General features: G+C 42.1%; 1 protein-coding gene across 3 annotated transcripts in view; it reads left to right on the top strand.

The window, feature by feature from the left end:
• Positions 1-12951, top strand: part of LOC126365931 (endothelial differentiation-related factor 1 homolog) — a 74472-nt gene that overhangs the window by 27189 nt on the left and 34332 nt on the right. For all 3 annotated transcript variants that reach the window (XM_050008699.1, XM_050008700.1, XM_050008698.1), the window contains one exon: positions 8210-8370. In XM_050008699.1, coding sequence (XP_049864656.1) covers positions 8210-8370 — 161 coding nt within the window. The remainder of the gene's footprint in view (positions 1-8209; positions 8371-12951) is intronic.

Here is a 12951-nt window from a genome sequence, read left to right as displayed (position 1 = left end):
TACCTGCCTCCTTGGTCACTCCACACCCTCACAGAAGACTGATAGCCTGATCCTCCAGTGGAAGTGTAGCAGTTTTTTGGCCACTTTCTTGAACTACGGCATCTTTTGTGCATTCCTATGGTTTTTTTTGCAACGCTCTCCAGGATACTTGTCTTCTGGCTGTGCAGATCCCTGGCGCCTGTGGCTGTCAGGGCTATTTTAAGAGTCACCCTTTGAAGAGCTTCAGGTGGTGTTTGCATGTATGTTCTGGACTGTGTGTGCAGCAGACAAATGCCACTTAATATGATGTTGGAGGCTGTGGCTGTTTGTGTGAAGACATCTCTGGAATTCACCATCTGTAAGGTGTATCTCCCTCCTGATGAAGTGTCTGCACTTTTTTCCTCAGTTTCCCCTACCCATCCTAATATTAAATGACTTCAATGCTCACAACCCTTTGTGTGCTGGAACTCCAACCACGGGCCACAGTAAAGCTGTCGAAAACTTGCTCGAAGAGCTCTATCTTTGCCTCTTGAATATTGGTGTCACCACACACTTCATTGTGGCATATGGGTCTGATTTGGCCCTTGATCTTTCCATTTGCAGCCCAAGTCTTTTCCTGACCATCCATTGGGGAGAGTCTTCTATGACCTATGCAACAGCAGCATTTTCCAATTGTTTTCACATTCTCTTGGCACACCTTGCCCGAGTGTCCACCCAGATGGGCTCTCCCCAAAGCCAATTGGGTTGCTTTCGCCCTTGCTGTTGCCTTTTACACCCTGCCACATGAAGGTATTGATTCAGTTCTCCAGAGAAAAACTGGAACCATTCTGTCAGCAGCTGACTCAGCAGTCCCTTATTCATGAGGATCTCCCTTCGGAAGACACTTCCTTTGTGGACCCCCAAAATCGCTGTGACCCTTAGATCGGAGGCAGGCTCTCCAGTGCCATGGCAACATCCATCAATGGAGCAACTAATTGCCTTCAAATGACTGTGTGCCAAGGACTACCACCTCATAAAAGATAGAAATAAGAATGCTGTTGCTACCATTCTACCAAGTTACCCTCCTTTGCAGGTCTGGGTAAAGATTCAACACCTCCATAGACACCGGTACCCTGTGCGTTTAGTGGTCTATACTGATCCAGATGCTCTGCCAAACATTTTGCATTTTGTTTTTCATTATGCTAGAGTTTCTGCATCTGATGATCATCAGCCTGCATTTCGTGTCCTCAGACAATGGATGGAGAGACTTTGTTTGCCATTTACTACATGTCACCGGGAACCTCAAAATGTTCTGGTCAGTGAGTGGGAATTGCTCAGTGCCCTAGCCCTTTGCCTTGAGATGGCTTCGGGGCCAGACAACACCCTCAGCCAAATGCTCAAACACTCATCAGTGGTTTGCCAACATCGCATCATTGCCATTTTCAACAGTATCCATAGTGAGGGTGAGTTACCGTCTCAGTGATAAGAAAGCATGATAGTCCCAGCACGGAAACTGGTAAACAGCCACCTTGAGATGGACAGCTATCACCCAAATTAATCTCACTAATGTTCTGTGCAAGTTGCTTGGAACATATCATGAGCTAATGGTCGTGTTGGTACTTTGAGTCTTGAGGTCTTCTGACTCTGTCGCAGGGCTGTTTTTGACAAAACCTTTCTACTATTGACAATTTGATCAGCCTGGATGTCTTCAACTCCCACACAAGACTGGTTAACAAGGGACTGACTGAAAGCCTTAGATTCTTAGTGATTTTTACATAGAACCAGAATTTTCTTCTGTTTCCTGCCAGATCTTTTGCTAAGGTGTGATGGTGGTAGCTGTTGTAAGCTTCATGTATAGATCGTTTCACTGATGCACGAATCTCTGACAACCTTTTCTTGTTGTCATTTGTGCGTTCTCTTTTGAACCGAGAGTGCAGCAGCCTCTGCTTCCTCAGCATTTTCCAAATTTTGTTATTAAACTATGGTGGGTCTTTTCCTTATTAGGCACATAGCTCTCCAGACCACATTTATAATCTGCTGAAACTTTGCCCATAATTCATCTACATCAATCTGATCGGAAGTAAGTGATGTCAATGCACTGTCTAAGCGAGATGCTAACAACTGCTTTCTGCTGTATTTGGCAGAAACTCTCCTAGCCTCCTGACTGATTTATTAACTTTCTTAACCATAGTTGCTATTGACATCCTGATAGCTAATTCCCATTTCTGTACTAACATTTTCAGTAATGTCCAGCCTATTTGTAGCTGAAAGATCTAAGATATTCAGTTGTTGCGAGCTGCCGAGCTAGCTGCTCGAGAGACTTTTCAGAACACATGTTCAAAAGTATTTCACGTGACTCTATTGTACCCACTGCAATGAGTCCATAGACAACCCAGTTAGACTTACTTTCACTCTAACAGTGGAATCGAGTGGCCGATAAAATCATCAAACAATTAACTGATTTCACTGACACCTGTCATATGCAACCAGATAACTTCACTGTCCCACTCAACTTCGACCTCAATAAGGCAATATTTTTGTCAACTGCAATGAACCACCTCCTTCTATGGCCTCTTAATCTATCTTACCAGTTTACATTCCATGACCCGCTAAATATCTCGGAGCTTTCCATTTCGGGTTTCAACCAATTCTGTCACAAGAATAATTACTGTGTGAGAACGTTCTTGAAGGGCAGTAAATTCAGCTACATTATTATCAATACTTCGATAGTTTATTTATAAAATTTTGACAGTCGAAGTGTCTTTACTCTGAATCCCACCTGGCTTCCATTGCTGTATATCGACTGGAGAGCGTTCATCAGAACACCTTAAACTACTGCTTAGCCTCATGTGCATTCAACAAGTATTTTGCTACCCGAGTAGCTGCTTTCTTTGTGTAGTGCACTCCTGATCTCTCAAGGAGAGTCCTACAAAACCACTGCAAAACGTGTCGTGCACTTCTGTCGCTGTCATACTGTCCATTTTCAACCAGAAATCTGCCTCAGTGACCAAATGCTCAGTGAGTAGTAGTCTTATTTTTTGGGATTGATCTTTGATGGCGGTTGACATGGCTTTCCCATCTTCAAGAACTTAGCGAACATGTTGATAGCACCTTAATCTGTCTCTGTAATACCAGCTGGGGTGCAGACCATCTACATTTTTGTGGCTCTTCAAAGCTCTAATCCTGTTGTGTCTTGATTATCAGAGCCTCGCGTATGTCTCAGCACCGCCTTCAGCATTGTAGATGCTGGACCGGACACACCATTGTGGGGTCCCATTTGCGACATGTGCCTTTTGGACCAGCCCTGTGAACAGCCTACTTGCAGAGGCTGGCATCCCTCCCCTACAGGTTAGGCGCTAACAATTGCTGTTTCTCTATGCAACACATTTGCTGCTCCCCTGAGCATCTAGACTCTTATGTCCTTTTTCCTGGTAGAGAGATCTACCTTTCATAACAGAGGCCAAGATCTGATGTCACGATAGCAGATAACATACCGAGCCTCTGCTTTGAACTCCATCTTTCCCCACTGACGTTTCTTGTCGGGCTGAAATTGCTTGCACCCCATGGTGTATACTCTGTCCTGATTTGCTGCCGTTGGACAAAAGTACTCGGTAGACACTATGGTTTTTCGTGTCTGTTCCTGGATGTCCTCGATGTGTTTTCGGGCTCAGCCATGGTATACACTGATGGCTCTACAGTTGACAGATGTACCAGTTTTGCGTACCCACATACAGATGCAGTGAACTATGTTTCCTCCTGAACGATTGCATTGCATTCAATGCAGAATTGGTTGCCATTGCTCGAGCCCTCAGCCACCTTTGTTCTTGTGCTGACAAGCCATTCTTAATTGGCAGTGACTCCTTGAGTAGTCTTCAGGCACTTGACCAGTGCTACCCTCGCCACTCATTGGTTGGGACCATCCTGGATCTCCTGTATGCTCTCCAGCATGCTGGACAGTTGGTTATCTTTGTATGGACCTATGGTCACAGTGAGGTCCCAGGGAACAAACACGTTAAATGGTCGCCACAGTTAGGTACCAAGATGTTGACTTCGGAAATGAGGTACTGGAACTGGACCTGCAGTTGACTGTACACTGACAGTTGTTGGAGAATTGGAATGTGCGTTGGTGTGACCTGGCTTCTCCAGATAAACTGTGAACCCTGAAGGAGACCATGACATTTGGCAGTCTTCCTTGCATGCTTCCTACAGGGAATCATCTGAGCTCTGTCGGCTATGCGGTGGCTGCACTTGGCTGACCCACTGCTTCATCCTCTGATGTGAGGATTCAACCCACTGTCGGTGTAATACCTGTCCCATGGTGGCTCAAATCCTATTCAGCTGCCCAAATTTGGCCACCATATGGCAGGCGAAATACCCTCAGACTTCAAGAAGAATATAATAATTCCAATCCCAAAGAAAGCAGGTGCTGACAGATGTGAAAATTACTGAACTATCAGTTTAATAAGCCACGGCTGCAAAATACTAACGCGAATTCTTTACAGACGAATGGAAAAACTGGTAGATGCAGACCTCGGGGAGGATCAGTTTGGATTCCGTCGATTTGTTGGAACACGTGAGGCAATACTGACCTTACGACTTATCTTAGAAGAAAGATTAAGAAAAGGCAAACCTACGTTTCTAGCATTTGTAGACTTAGAGAAAGCTTTTGACAATGTTGACTGGAATACTCTTTTTCAAATTCTAAAGGTGGCAGGGGTAAAATACAGGGAGCGAAAGGCTATTTATAATTTGTACAGAAACCAGATGGCAGTAATAAGAGTCGAGGGGCATGAAAGGGAAGCAGTGGTTGGGAAAGGAGTGAGACAGGGTTGTAGCCTCTCCCCGATGTTATTCAATCTGTATATTGAGCAAGCAGTAAAGGAAACAAAAGAAAAATTTGGAGTAGGTATTAAAATTCATGGAGACGAAGTAAAAACTTTGAGGTTCGCCGATGACATTGTAATTCTGTCAGAGACGGCAAAGGACTTGGAAGAGCAGTTGAACGGAATGGACAGTGTCTTGAAAGGAGGATATAAGATGAACATTAACAAAAGCAAAACGAGGATAATGGAATGTAGTCAAATTAAATCGGGTGATGCTGAGGGAATTAGATTAGGAAATGAGACACTTAAAGTAGTAAAGGAGTTTTGCTATTTAGGAAGTAAAATAACTGATGATGGTCGAAGTAGAGAGGATATAAAATGTAGACTGGCAATGGCAAGGAAAGCGTTTCTGAAGAAGAGAAATTTGTTAACATCGAATATAGATTTATGTATTAGGAAGTCGTTTCTGAAAGTATTTGTTTGGAGTGTAGCCATGTATGGAAGTGAAACATGGACGATAACTAGTTTGGACAAGAAGAGAATAGAAGCTTTCGAAATGTGGTGCTACAGAAGAATACTGAAGATAAGGTGGATAGATCACGTAACTAATGAGGAGGTATTGAATAGGATTGGGGAGAAGAGAAGTTTGTGGCACAACTTGACTAGAAGAAGGGATCGGTTGGTAGGACATGTTTTGACGCATCAAGGGATCACAAATTTAGCATTGGAGGGCAGCGTGGAGGGTAAAAATCGTAGAGGGAGACCGAGAGATGAGTACACTAAACAGATTCAGAAGGATGTAGGTTGCAGTAGGTACTGGGAGATGAAGCAGCTTGCACAGGATAGAGTAGCATGGAGAGCTGCATCAAACCAGTCTCAGGACTGAAGACAACAACAACATGGCAAAATCTTAAACTTTGCTTGATGACCGCCCTTTTTTATGGCATTAAACATGCCTCCACACCAGTGTTCATCCTATCTTTACAATGTACATTTAGAATTTTATTGCTTTTAACGTCTGGTGTGTCAGCTTTGTCTCTAGTACTTTGAGGGTATTGTTTCCATTTGGTAAGAGAGACTAGTTCTAGAACCTTTTCCATAGATGCTCCTGCAGTTTACTAGTGCTATATTAACATTTTCTTTGTGCAAACTGCTATGATGAATGCTATCCTGTTTGAAATCAGAATACATCTTATTGAACCTATGCAGAGACGTTCCTGTCCTGGCGTGTTAAGAGAGGGGTGCCCTGCAATTCACCCAGTAGTGGAGGTCGAGGAATCCACATCAAAGATTGTCACAGAATCATCTGAGCATTGATACTGAGAACAATGCTGCAAAATGATAGCTCTGCTTCCACCCTGTTGGCAAGGATAGTGTTCTCCACCAAAGCAGCTAGCCACCTGTAGGAACCAAAGATGACCTCAGAATCAGATGGCAGGAGTCATCTGTGCTTACATGAGCAGTGATTTGTAGGCGGTTGGACCCATTGCGCTTAGTTGCTGCTGGTGGAGCTTCCTCCACATCTTGGGGAAGTACCCCTCTCCCAGCAAGCAAGTGGAGTAGACACTGACCTTTTGTCCCAATCTACCCACTGCTCCATCACGTGCCTGGCATTGGAGCTCCCAGTGACAAGCAGTCTCACCCTTGCATTTGTCTGGACGTCTTGGGAAGATACTGCCAATGGTAATATTATAGTCACCATGTTGTTTACAAGGTTTATCTCGCGTTTCCTATTCCACTGGTCAAAGCCGACGACTAGTGTTGAATATTCCTCTCTATCCTGTAAGTTTGTTTATTTGTGCAGATAGCCATGCATGTCAATGCGCCACTTTCAGGACTGGGGAGTGCGCTGGTGCTGGATTGAATCCACCCAGTGGATTAACATTGAGGGGTGGTGTGCCAACCAGCGAGGTGTGGTTTGTAGGCAGTTTCCTACTTTGCACGAGGTGAATACTGGTACCAAGCCCGGTCTCTGGTAACAATTTTACAACATTTATAAATGGATATGGATAATGTTTTACTCTTATAGTTGCAACACACATATTTAATTCTGTGGGTAACGAGTTGGTGATAGGAAGGGCATTTGGCCACCCCTTAAACAATCTATTCCCTATCCATTAATAGCCATGCCAACCCTGCACTGGTGTGGGACAAAGACACAAGAAAAAGAAGAAGAAAGAAGACTCGAGAAATATGTTCCTGTTTTGAGAAACTATTTGTTCAGTTGCTTGCTTGCAATAGAGGCATGCCAGTCACAATTAATGTTGACAGGTTGTAAAGCATGGGAATTATAGGGTTTAACGAATGGTTATGAATTTGTGTAAACTGAACCTACCAGCGGCATATGTCTGCTTCATCCCATAATGTAAAGACATTTTATATCCTCTGTGCATGAACACACGAGGGCTATCCTCAAAGTACATTAAGTTTTGGAATTAAAAATAAAGTATTCAAATTTTTTTATTATATACAGATGAAAGCCACACTTCAATACTACTTTTCTACATAGTTGCCATTTAAATTAAGGCACTTATCGTAGCGATGGACGAGCTTGGAAATTCCTTCGTCGTAAAATTCGGCCGCCTGCACCTTCAACCATGTGGTTACCTCTTCTTTTGGGACAGAAAAGGTGTGATTTTTGTGGATTTTCTGGAAAGAGGCACTACAATAAACTCTCAAAGGTATTGCCAAACTCTGCACAACCTCAGAAGAGCAATACACAACAAGTGCAGGGGAAAGTTGGGCTCAAAGATCTTGCTGATTCACGACAACGCCTGGGCCTACACGGCATATGCCACTCGTGAAGTTCTCGAATCTTTTAAGTGGGCGTTGTTTCCTCATCCAGCGTACAGTCCCGACCTGGCACCGAGCGACTTCCACTTATTCCCAGCAATGAAGAAGTGGTTGGCTATGCAGCGTTTTGATGACGATGCACAGCTTCAAGAAGAGATGACCACGTAGTTGAAGGCACAGGCGGCAGAATTTTACGACGAAGGAATTTCCAAGCTCGTCCATCGCTACGATAAGTGCCTTAATTGAAATGGCAACTATCTAGAAAAGTAGTATTTAAGTGTGGCTTTCATCTGTACATATTTAAAAAAAAATTCCAATACTTTATTTATTTTTAATTACAAAACATAATGTACTTTGTGGATAGCCCTCGTATATAGAGGAGAATGTTAGCAGTAGTTATTTTTCATCTATATTAATTTTTGGAAGGTTTGTTGTAGCGACACGTAATTAAGCCCAAGGTCTAGGTTGGATTGAAAGGTGGCTGTTTGGTTGAGTCATTGAAGCTTCTGTTAATCCACAAATTTAATTTACAAGGAACATTTACTGAGAGGGATACAATATGTGTGTACCATGTCACACTTACCATGTTCATTGCAGTGTGAAGCAGCTTAGCATTGATTTTAGATATTTTGCAGGGGGTGCAGCTACTAACAAGCAACATGGCACAACAAAAAACACTGCAAAACTAGACAGAGAGACTGAAGAACTGAAGCATGAAAAAGTACCACTGGATTTAGGAAAACTCATACAGCAAGGCCGCCAGTCCAAGAATTGGAGCCAGAAGGATCTTGCTACAGTAAGTACCTCTGGAAAAACTTTTTTTTTTAAATTAAAGCATTAACCCTTTTCCACTACATTGGGTAGTGGTGCTCACATTGTGAATTTTGTTTTTCACTCAGATGTGAAGCCTCATTAGACACAATTTTTCGTAGCTCTCACATTATCCATTCTTGACTCTGACTGTACGAGGCATCATTGCTGCATAGTACTGCTTCTGGGGAAGCCTGTGTTAACTTGTTGTAGAACTGTAGCAGTTGGGTTGAGAGCAAGGCTGTAATTACTACATTCAAGTTAGTAAGTGTGAAATGGCTAGTTCTCATCTGTAGTCCTTCCTGAGTGAGAGAGTGTAGAGCTTCCGGAGGTGAAAATGAGAGTTAAAATGATTTTGATGATGAACAGTGACTTACTGTAAAAAAATTTGAATGAAATGTCGATGGAAGAGTTTCAAAAAATATCCCACAGTGAAAAGTTTTGTATTGTAATACTTTCGTAAATATTTGAATGAAAGCACAGTTTTTGTTTTAATGTATACCCTAGTTGTGTGTCAGTGGCCACCACATTGTTTCCACAGAGAGACTCGTGCAGTTCTCTGTGGCGTGCTCGCTGCCTGGGCAGGTGCAGCTTAAATAGGAGCGCATGGAGAGAACAAGCGTTTGTAATATAGAGTGCAAAGAGTTAAGCTACTGTTAACTAACTATAATTTTTACCAACTTAAATAAAAATACAAACAGTATGTCCAAGATAAAGTTTTGAGGAAAATACGCTGTACATCCTACACTTAACGCCATTGACTAAGGAGCGTTTTGAGTTTCCATTCAGTGGTGGATTCATCCTCATTGTAAAGGACTGCAGACTCGTGGCCAAGTTGTGTGCTCTTCACTTCTTTGAGGTGTGCATGATGGTGGAGAGGGGCTCAAACGTGGGAGTTAAAAATGGGCAGTGCTACCTCTCGAAATTACAACTGCATTTTTGGTGCATATGGTGTTCAATTTATTTTGCCACTTTTTCATAACTTGCAGATTGCCCAAGGGTCATTTCATGTAATCGTGTGGGGGGGTAATAAGTTGACCATTTCAGAATTTATTTCGTATTTGGTACATGGATACCTACCTTAATAGTAAAGCTGCCAAATAGCACTACCTGAACTCTAACCGTTTTTGATAAATACAATTTTGAAGTCTCAGGGCTCTGTGCCCAGTCATTTGACAGACTTAAATTTCCCCAGTAATCAGTTGCCCTACAGGTCCCAGTTTTTTATGCATCTATTATGTAACCCACTAAGTTGCTGTAATGTATGAAAAGTAGAATACATCATTCAGATCTTTTATGAAAAATGTTGTGAAACACATTTTTTCCAAGCTGTTCTTGAAATTTGTGAATTGTGTAAAGAAGAATATCCTGACTGACTTTATTCATTGTCAAAGAATAAAATGAAAATACCACATTCAACGCTACAGGGAATTGGTAAATAAAAATCATGTATTCCTTGAAAAACTGTTCCTAAAATATTTGTGTTTGACCTGTAAGTCAGAACTGTAAACAGGTGAGAGCTTGAAAGAATTGTCAATCCTTTTCTTAATGCATATATTATATTGTTAAATGTCTATTCAGTGTAAAGATTTGCAAGAGACAGCTTGGGTGCACAAAAGTGGTGATATATCATTCTGTTACTATATATTTAACAGAGAACTTTAGTAAAATAAATGAAAGAATACAAGCAGTAATGAGAGAGATTTTTTTTTTTACGAATAAGTAGATATATATGAGAAGTAAAAATTCTGCAAAGAACAGTTTCATAAACAAATTCAAATACAGAGAAGGAAATTATATTTTTAACACTCTTCACCTTGCATATAACATCATTTTCCTTGACATATCAATCAAAAAATGAAATAAGCCCACCTAAAGGTGAGGGATACGGTCTTTTCACAGCAGTTATTTTCAAGTTAATACAACACTGCACCGCCTCTTTGTAATGTTGGGGGCATCCACCTAACACACATCATGTGAGATGTGGACCCAAACAGTATGCTTCCTACTGGTCCTTCAAAGGAATTGTGATTCAGCAGTTTATTTCAACATCTTCAAATTCTTGTAATACCTGGAAATGTGTCCTGTGTACCAGTTCTCATTGTACTTGAAAGCTATGTGCTATTCCACCTGTTGCTACGGCAGCTTGTGAAAATGTTTTGTTGGAACAGCTGCAAGTGCGGGCAGTAAGTAGCTTTCAAATACAGTGAAAACAAGTGCATAGGACATGTTTCCTAGATATCACATGGATTTAAAGATGTTCAAATAAACTGCCTGAATCGCAATACCTTTGACGGTCCAGTAGGAAGGGTGCTATTTGGGTCCCCATTTGTTTTAATGTATGTTTGCCATCTGAATTATCAGATATTTTAGCAGATAGCACAACTGTAGATTGTGTTTTACATTTCATTTGCCGTAGTAATATGGAGAAGGAAATTTAATTTTCATCTGTTTGAGCAACGTCCTAAAAAATGAAGTGATAGTTTTTAGCTATCGCTCTATCCTTCTATTCCAGTTGATTAAGCTCTAAGTGACTTCAGATTCATTCTGTAATTAACCATTTTAAGTAGGCTCTTAGGACATCAGCTGTTTGGGCCCTGAAGCAACAACAAACAGAAATCAGATGTTATATGTAAGGTGAGTGCCTTATCATTACAGAAACACAGTACATGGTTGTATAAACTTGACAGTAACTGCTATCAAACGATTGTGTCTCTCGCCTTTAAGTGAACTTGTTTTGCTTTTGGATCACTATGTCAAGGAAAACAATGTTATGTGCAAGGTGGATGAGCTTTTCAAGTAAAGTTTTCTTCTTTATATTTGAATTTACTTATGGAACAGTTCTTTGCAGAATTTTTGTCTCTCTACATACTGGTATATTTGTAAAAAAAGAAAAGTCATCTCTCTCAAACTGATGAGGAACCATTTAACTGAAGTTAGCCTTTGTATTTACAGAATAACTGAATATCGCCACATTTTTGCACCCAAGCTCTCTTGTAATTTCTTACACTAGAGACATTTATCATTGAAATATAACATATGCATTAAGAAAAATTGACAACTCTTTTCACTTCTCACCTGTTCACAGTTCTGACTTACAGGCCAACACCAAATGTTTTAGGAACAGGTTTTCAAAGAATACACATGGTTTTTATTTGCCAGTCCCCTTTAGTGTTGAATGTGCATGCTATGTGTGGCATTTTTGTTTTATTCTTTGACAATTAATAAAGTGAGTTACGATATTCTTTGCGCCTAATTTTTCTGCCAGATGTATGAAAATTCTAGCAAAAATCGATTTGAGATTCAGTTGTCTACATACACCTTCAGGACTTTGTTTATCAAATTTGACATTTCCTCCAGGGGCCTCGACACTCTTTGGCAGATTCGTGCTTGGCTCCCATGGGCCCCAACCTTTGCAGCATCTTTTCACTTCCATGGTGCATCTGCTCAGGAGGCTCACGGTCCTTTTAATGAGTACGTGCATGGCAAGCACGGGGCCCCGAGCTATTGCAGCCTTCCTTCCTTCTTTCCTGGGGTGCATTTCCTTCCCTTCCCGTCCTTGCTCATTCCCCTCTGCCCTCTCCTCTCTCCCTCATGATGTTCTTGTTTATGTTGGCCCCGCTATCGTCCTGGTTCTGTTGGCTTTGCGATTTGGTTTTGTTTCGTAATTACCTCATTCTTTCGGCATTCTCTGGTTCCCCTTTGGGGTTTGACCTCCATTACTAAATTTCTATTCCGTAGTGTGAGCCATTTAGGGAAGAGCACCTTACCTAGTGTCTCATGGCGTGTGGCCTCCTAGTTCCTTCCATCTTTTCCTTCACGTCGTTGTCTGATGCTAGGGTACGGAGCCAGCACGATAGCCAGCCCGTGTGGTGTGGTTGCTATGTACTCTACTGGTCAAGCCCCCTGAAAACACAAGGATCACACTTCTGATACCTGAGTTGTAACCTTCTCATGTAAGCCTAGGAGTAGTTGCTTGTCATCCTGGAGCATTGGAACTCCTGGTAATGGCTGCTGTGCCAGCCGGCCCTTGCTGTGGGTGGGTGGTGCCTGTGGGGATAGCTCATGATCAGCTCATGATCAGAGTGGATGGTATCAGGGTGGATGCTATGCAAATGAAACACACATGGGTCCAGAACTCTTGCCGTTTTTCTACAGCCGTCTCTTTGAATGTAAATGGTTCTTTTAGTGCTGCTTCTTCTGCCCCTTTGGCCTTCGCTTCCCTGGGAGGAGGGTCAGGCTAGTCGGCTAGGGGCGAAACCTTTCCCCTGGTATCTGGTTTGCACCAGGACTGCTGGGGATACTTTCACCGGTACCAAACCTTTATTTTTTGTGGAACACATTGAAGACAAGTTTGGCGAAGTGGACACTCTGAGCAAGATGTGGTTGGATTTGTTGTTGATCAAAACTGCTTCAGCTGCCAAGTCTGTGGCCCTTCGTGCCTGTGACCATCTTGCTACAATTCTTGTGTCCATTACCCCCCCCCCCCCCCCACCAGTCTTTGAATATGTAATTTTTCACAGGGACCTCATCCTTCAAACTGATGAACTTACAGACACTTGAGGCC

The sequence above is a fragment of the Schistocerca gregaria genome, chromosome 4 (assembly GCF_023897955.1).
Source record: "Schistocerca gregaria isolate iqSchGreg1 chromosome 4, iqSchGreg1.2, whole genome shotgun sequence".
Classification (NCBI taxonomy): domain Eukaryota; kingdom Metazoa; phylum Arthropoda; class Insecta; order Orthoptera; family Acrididae; genus Schistocerca; species Schistocerca gregaria.
The sequence above is the reverse complement of the archived record's forward strand: the minus strand, read 5'-3'. Positions and strand labels throughout refer to the sequence as shown.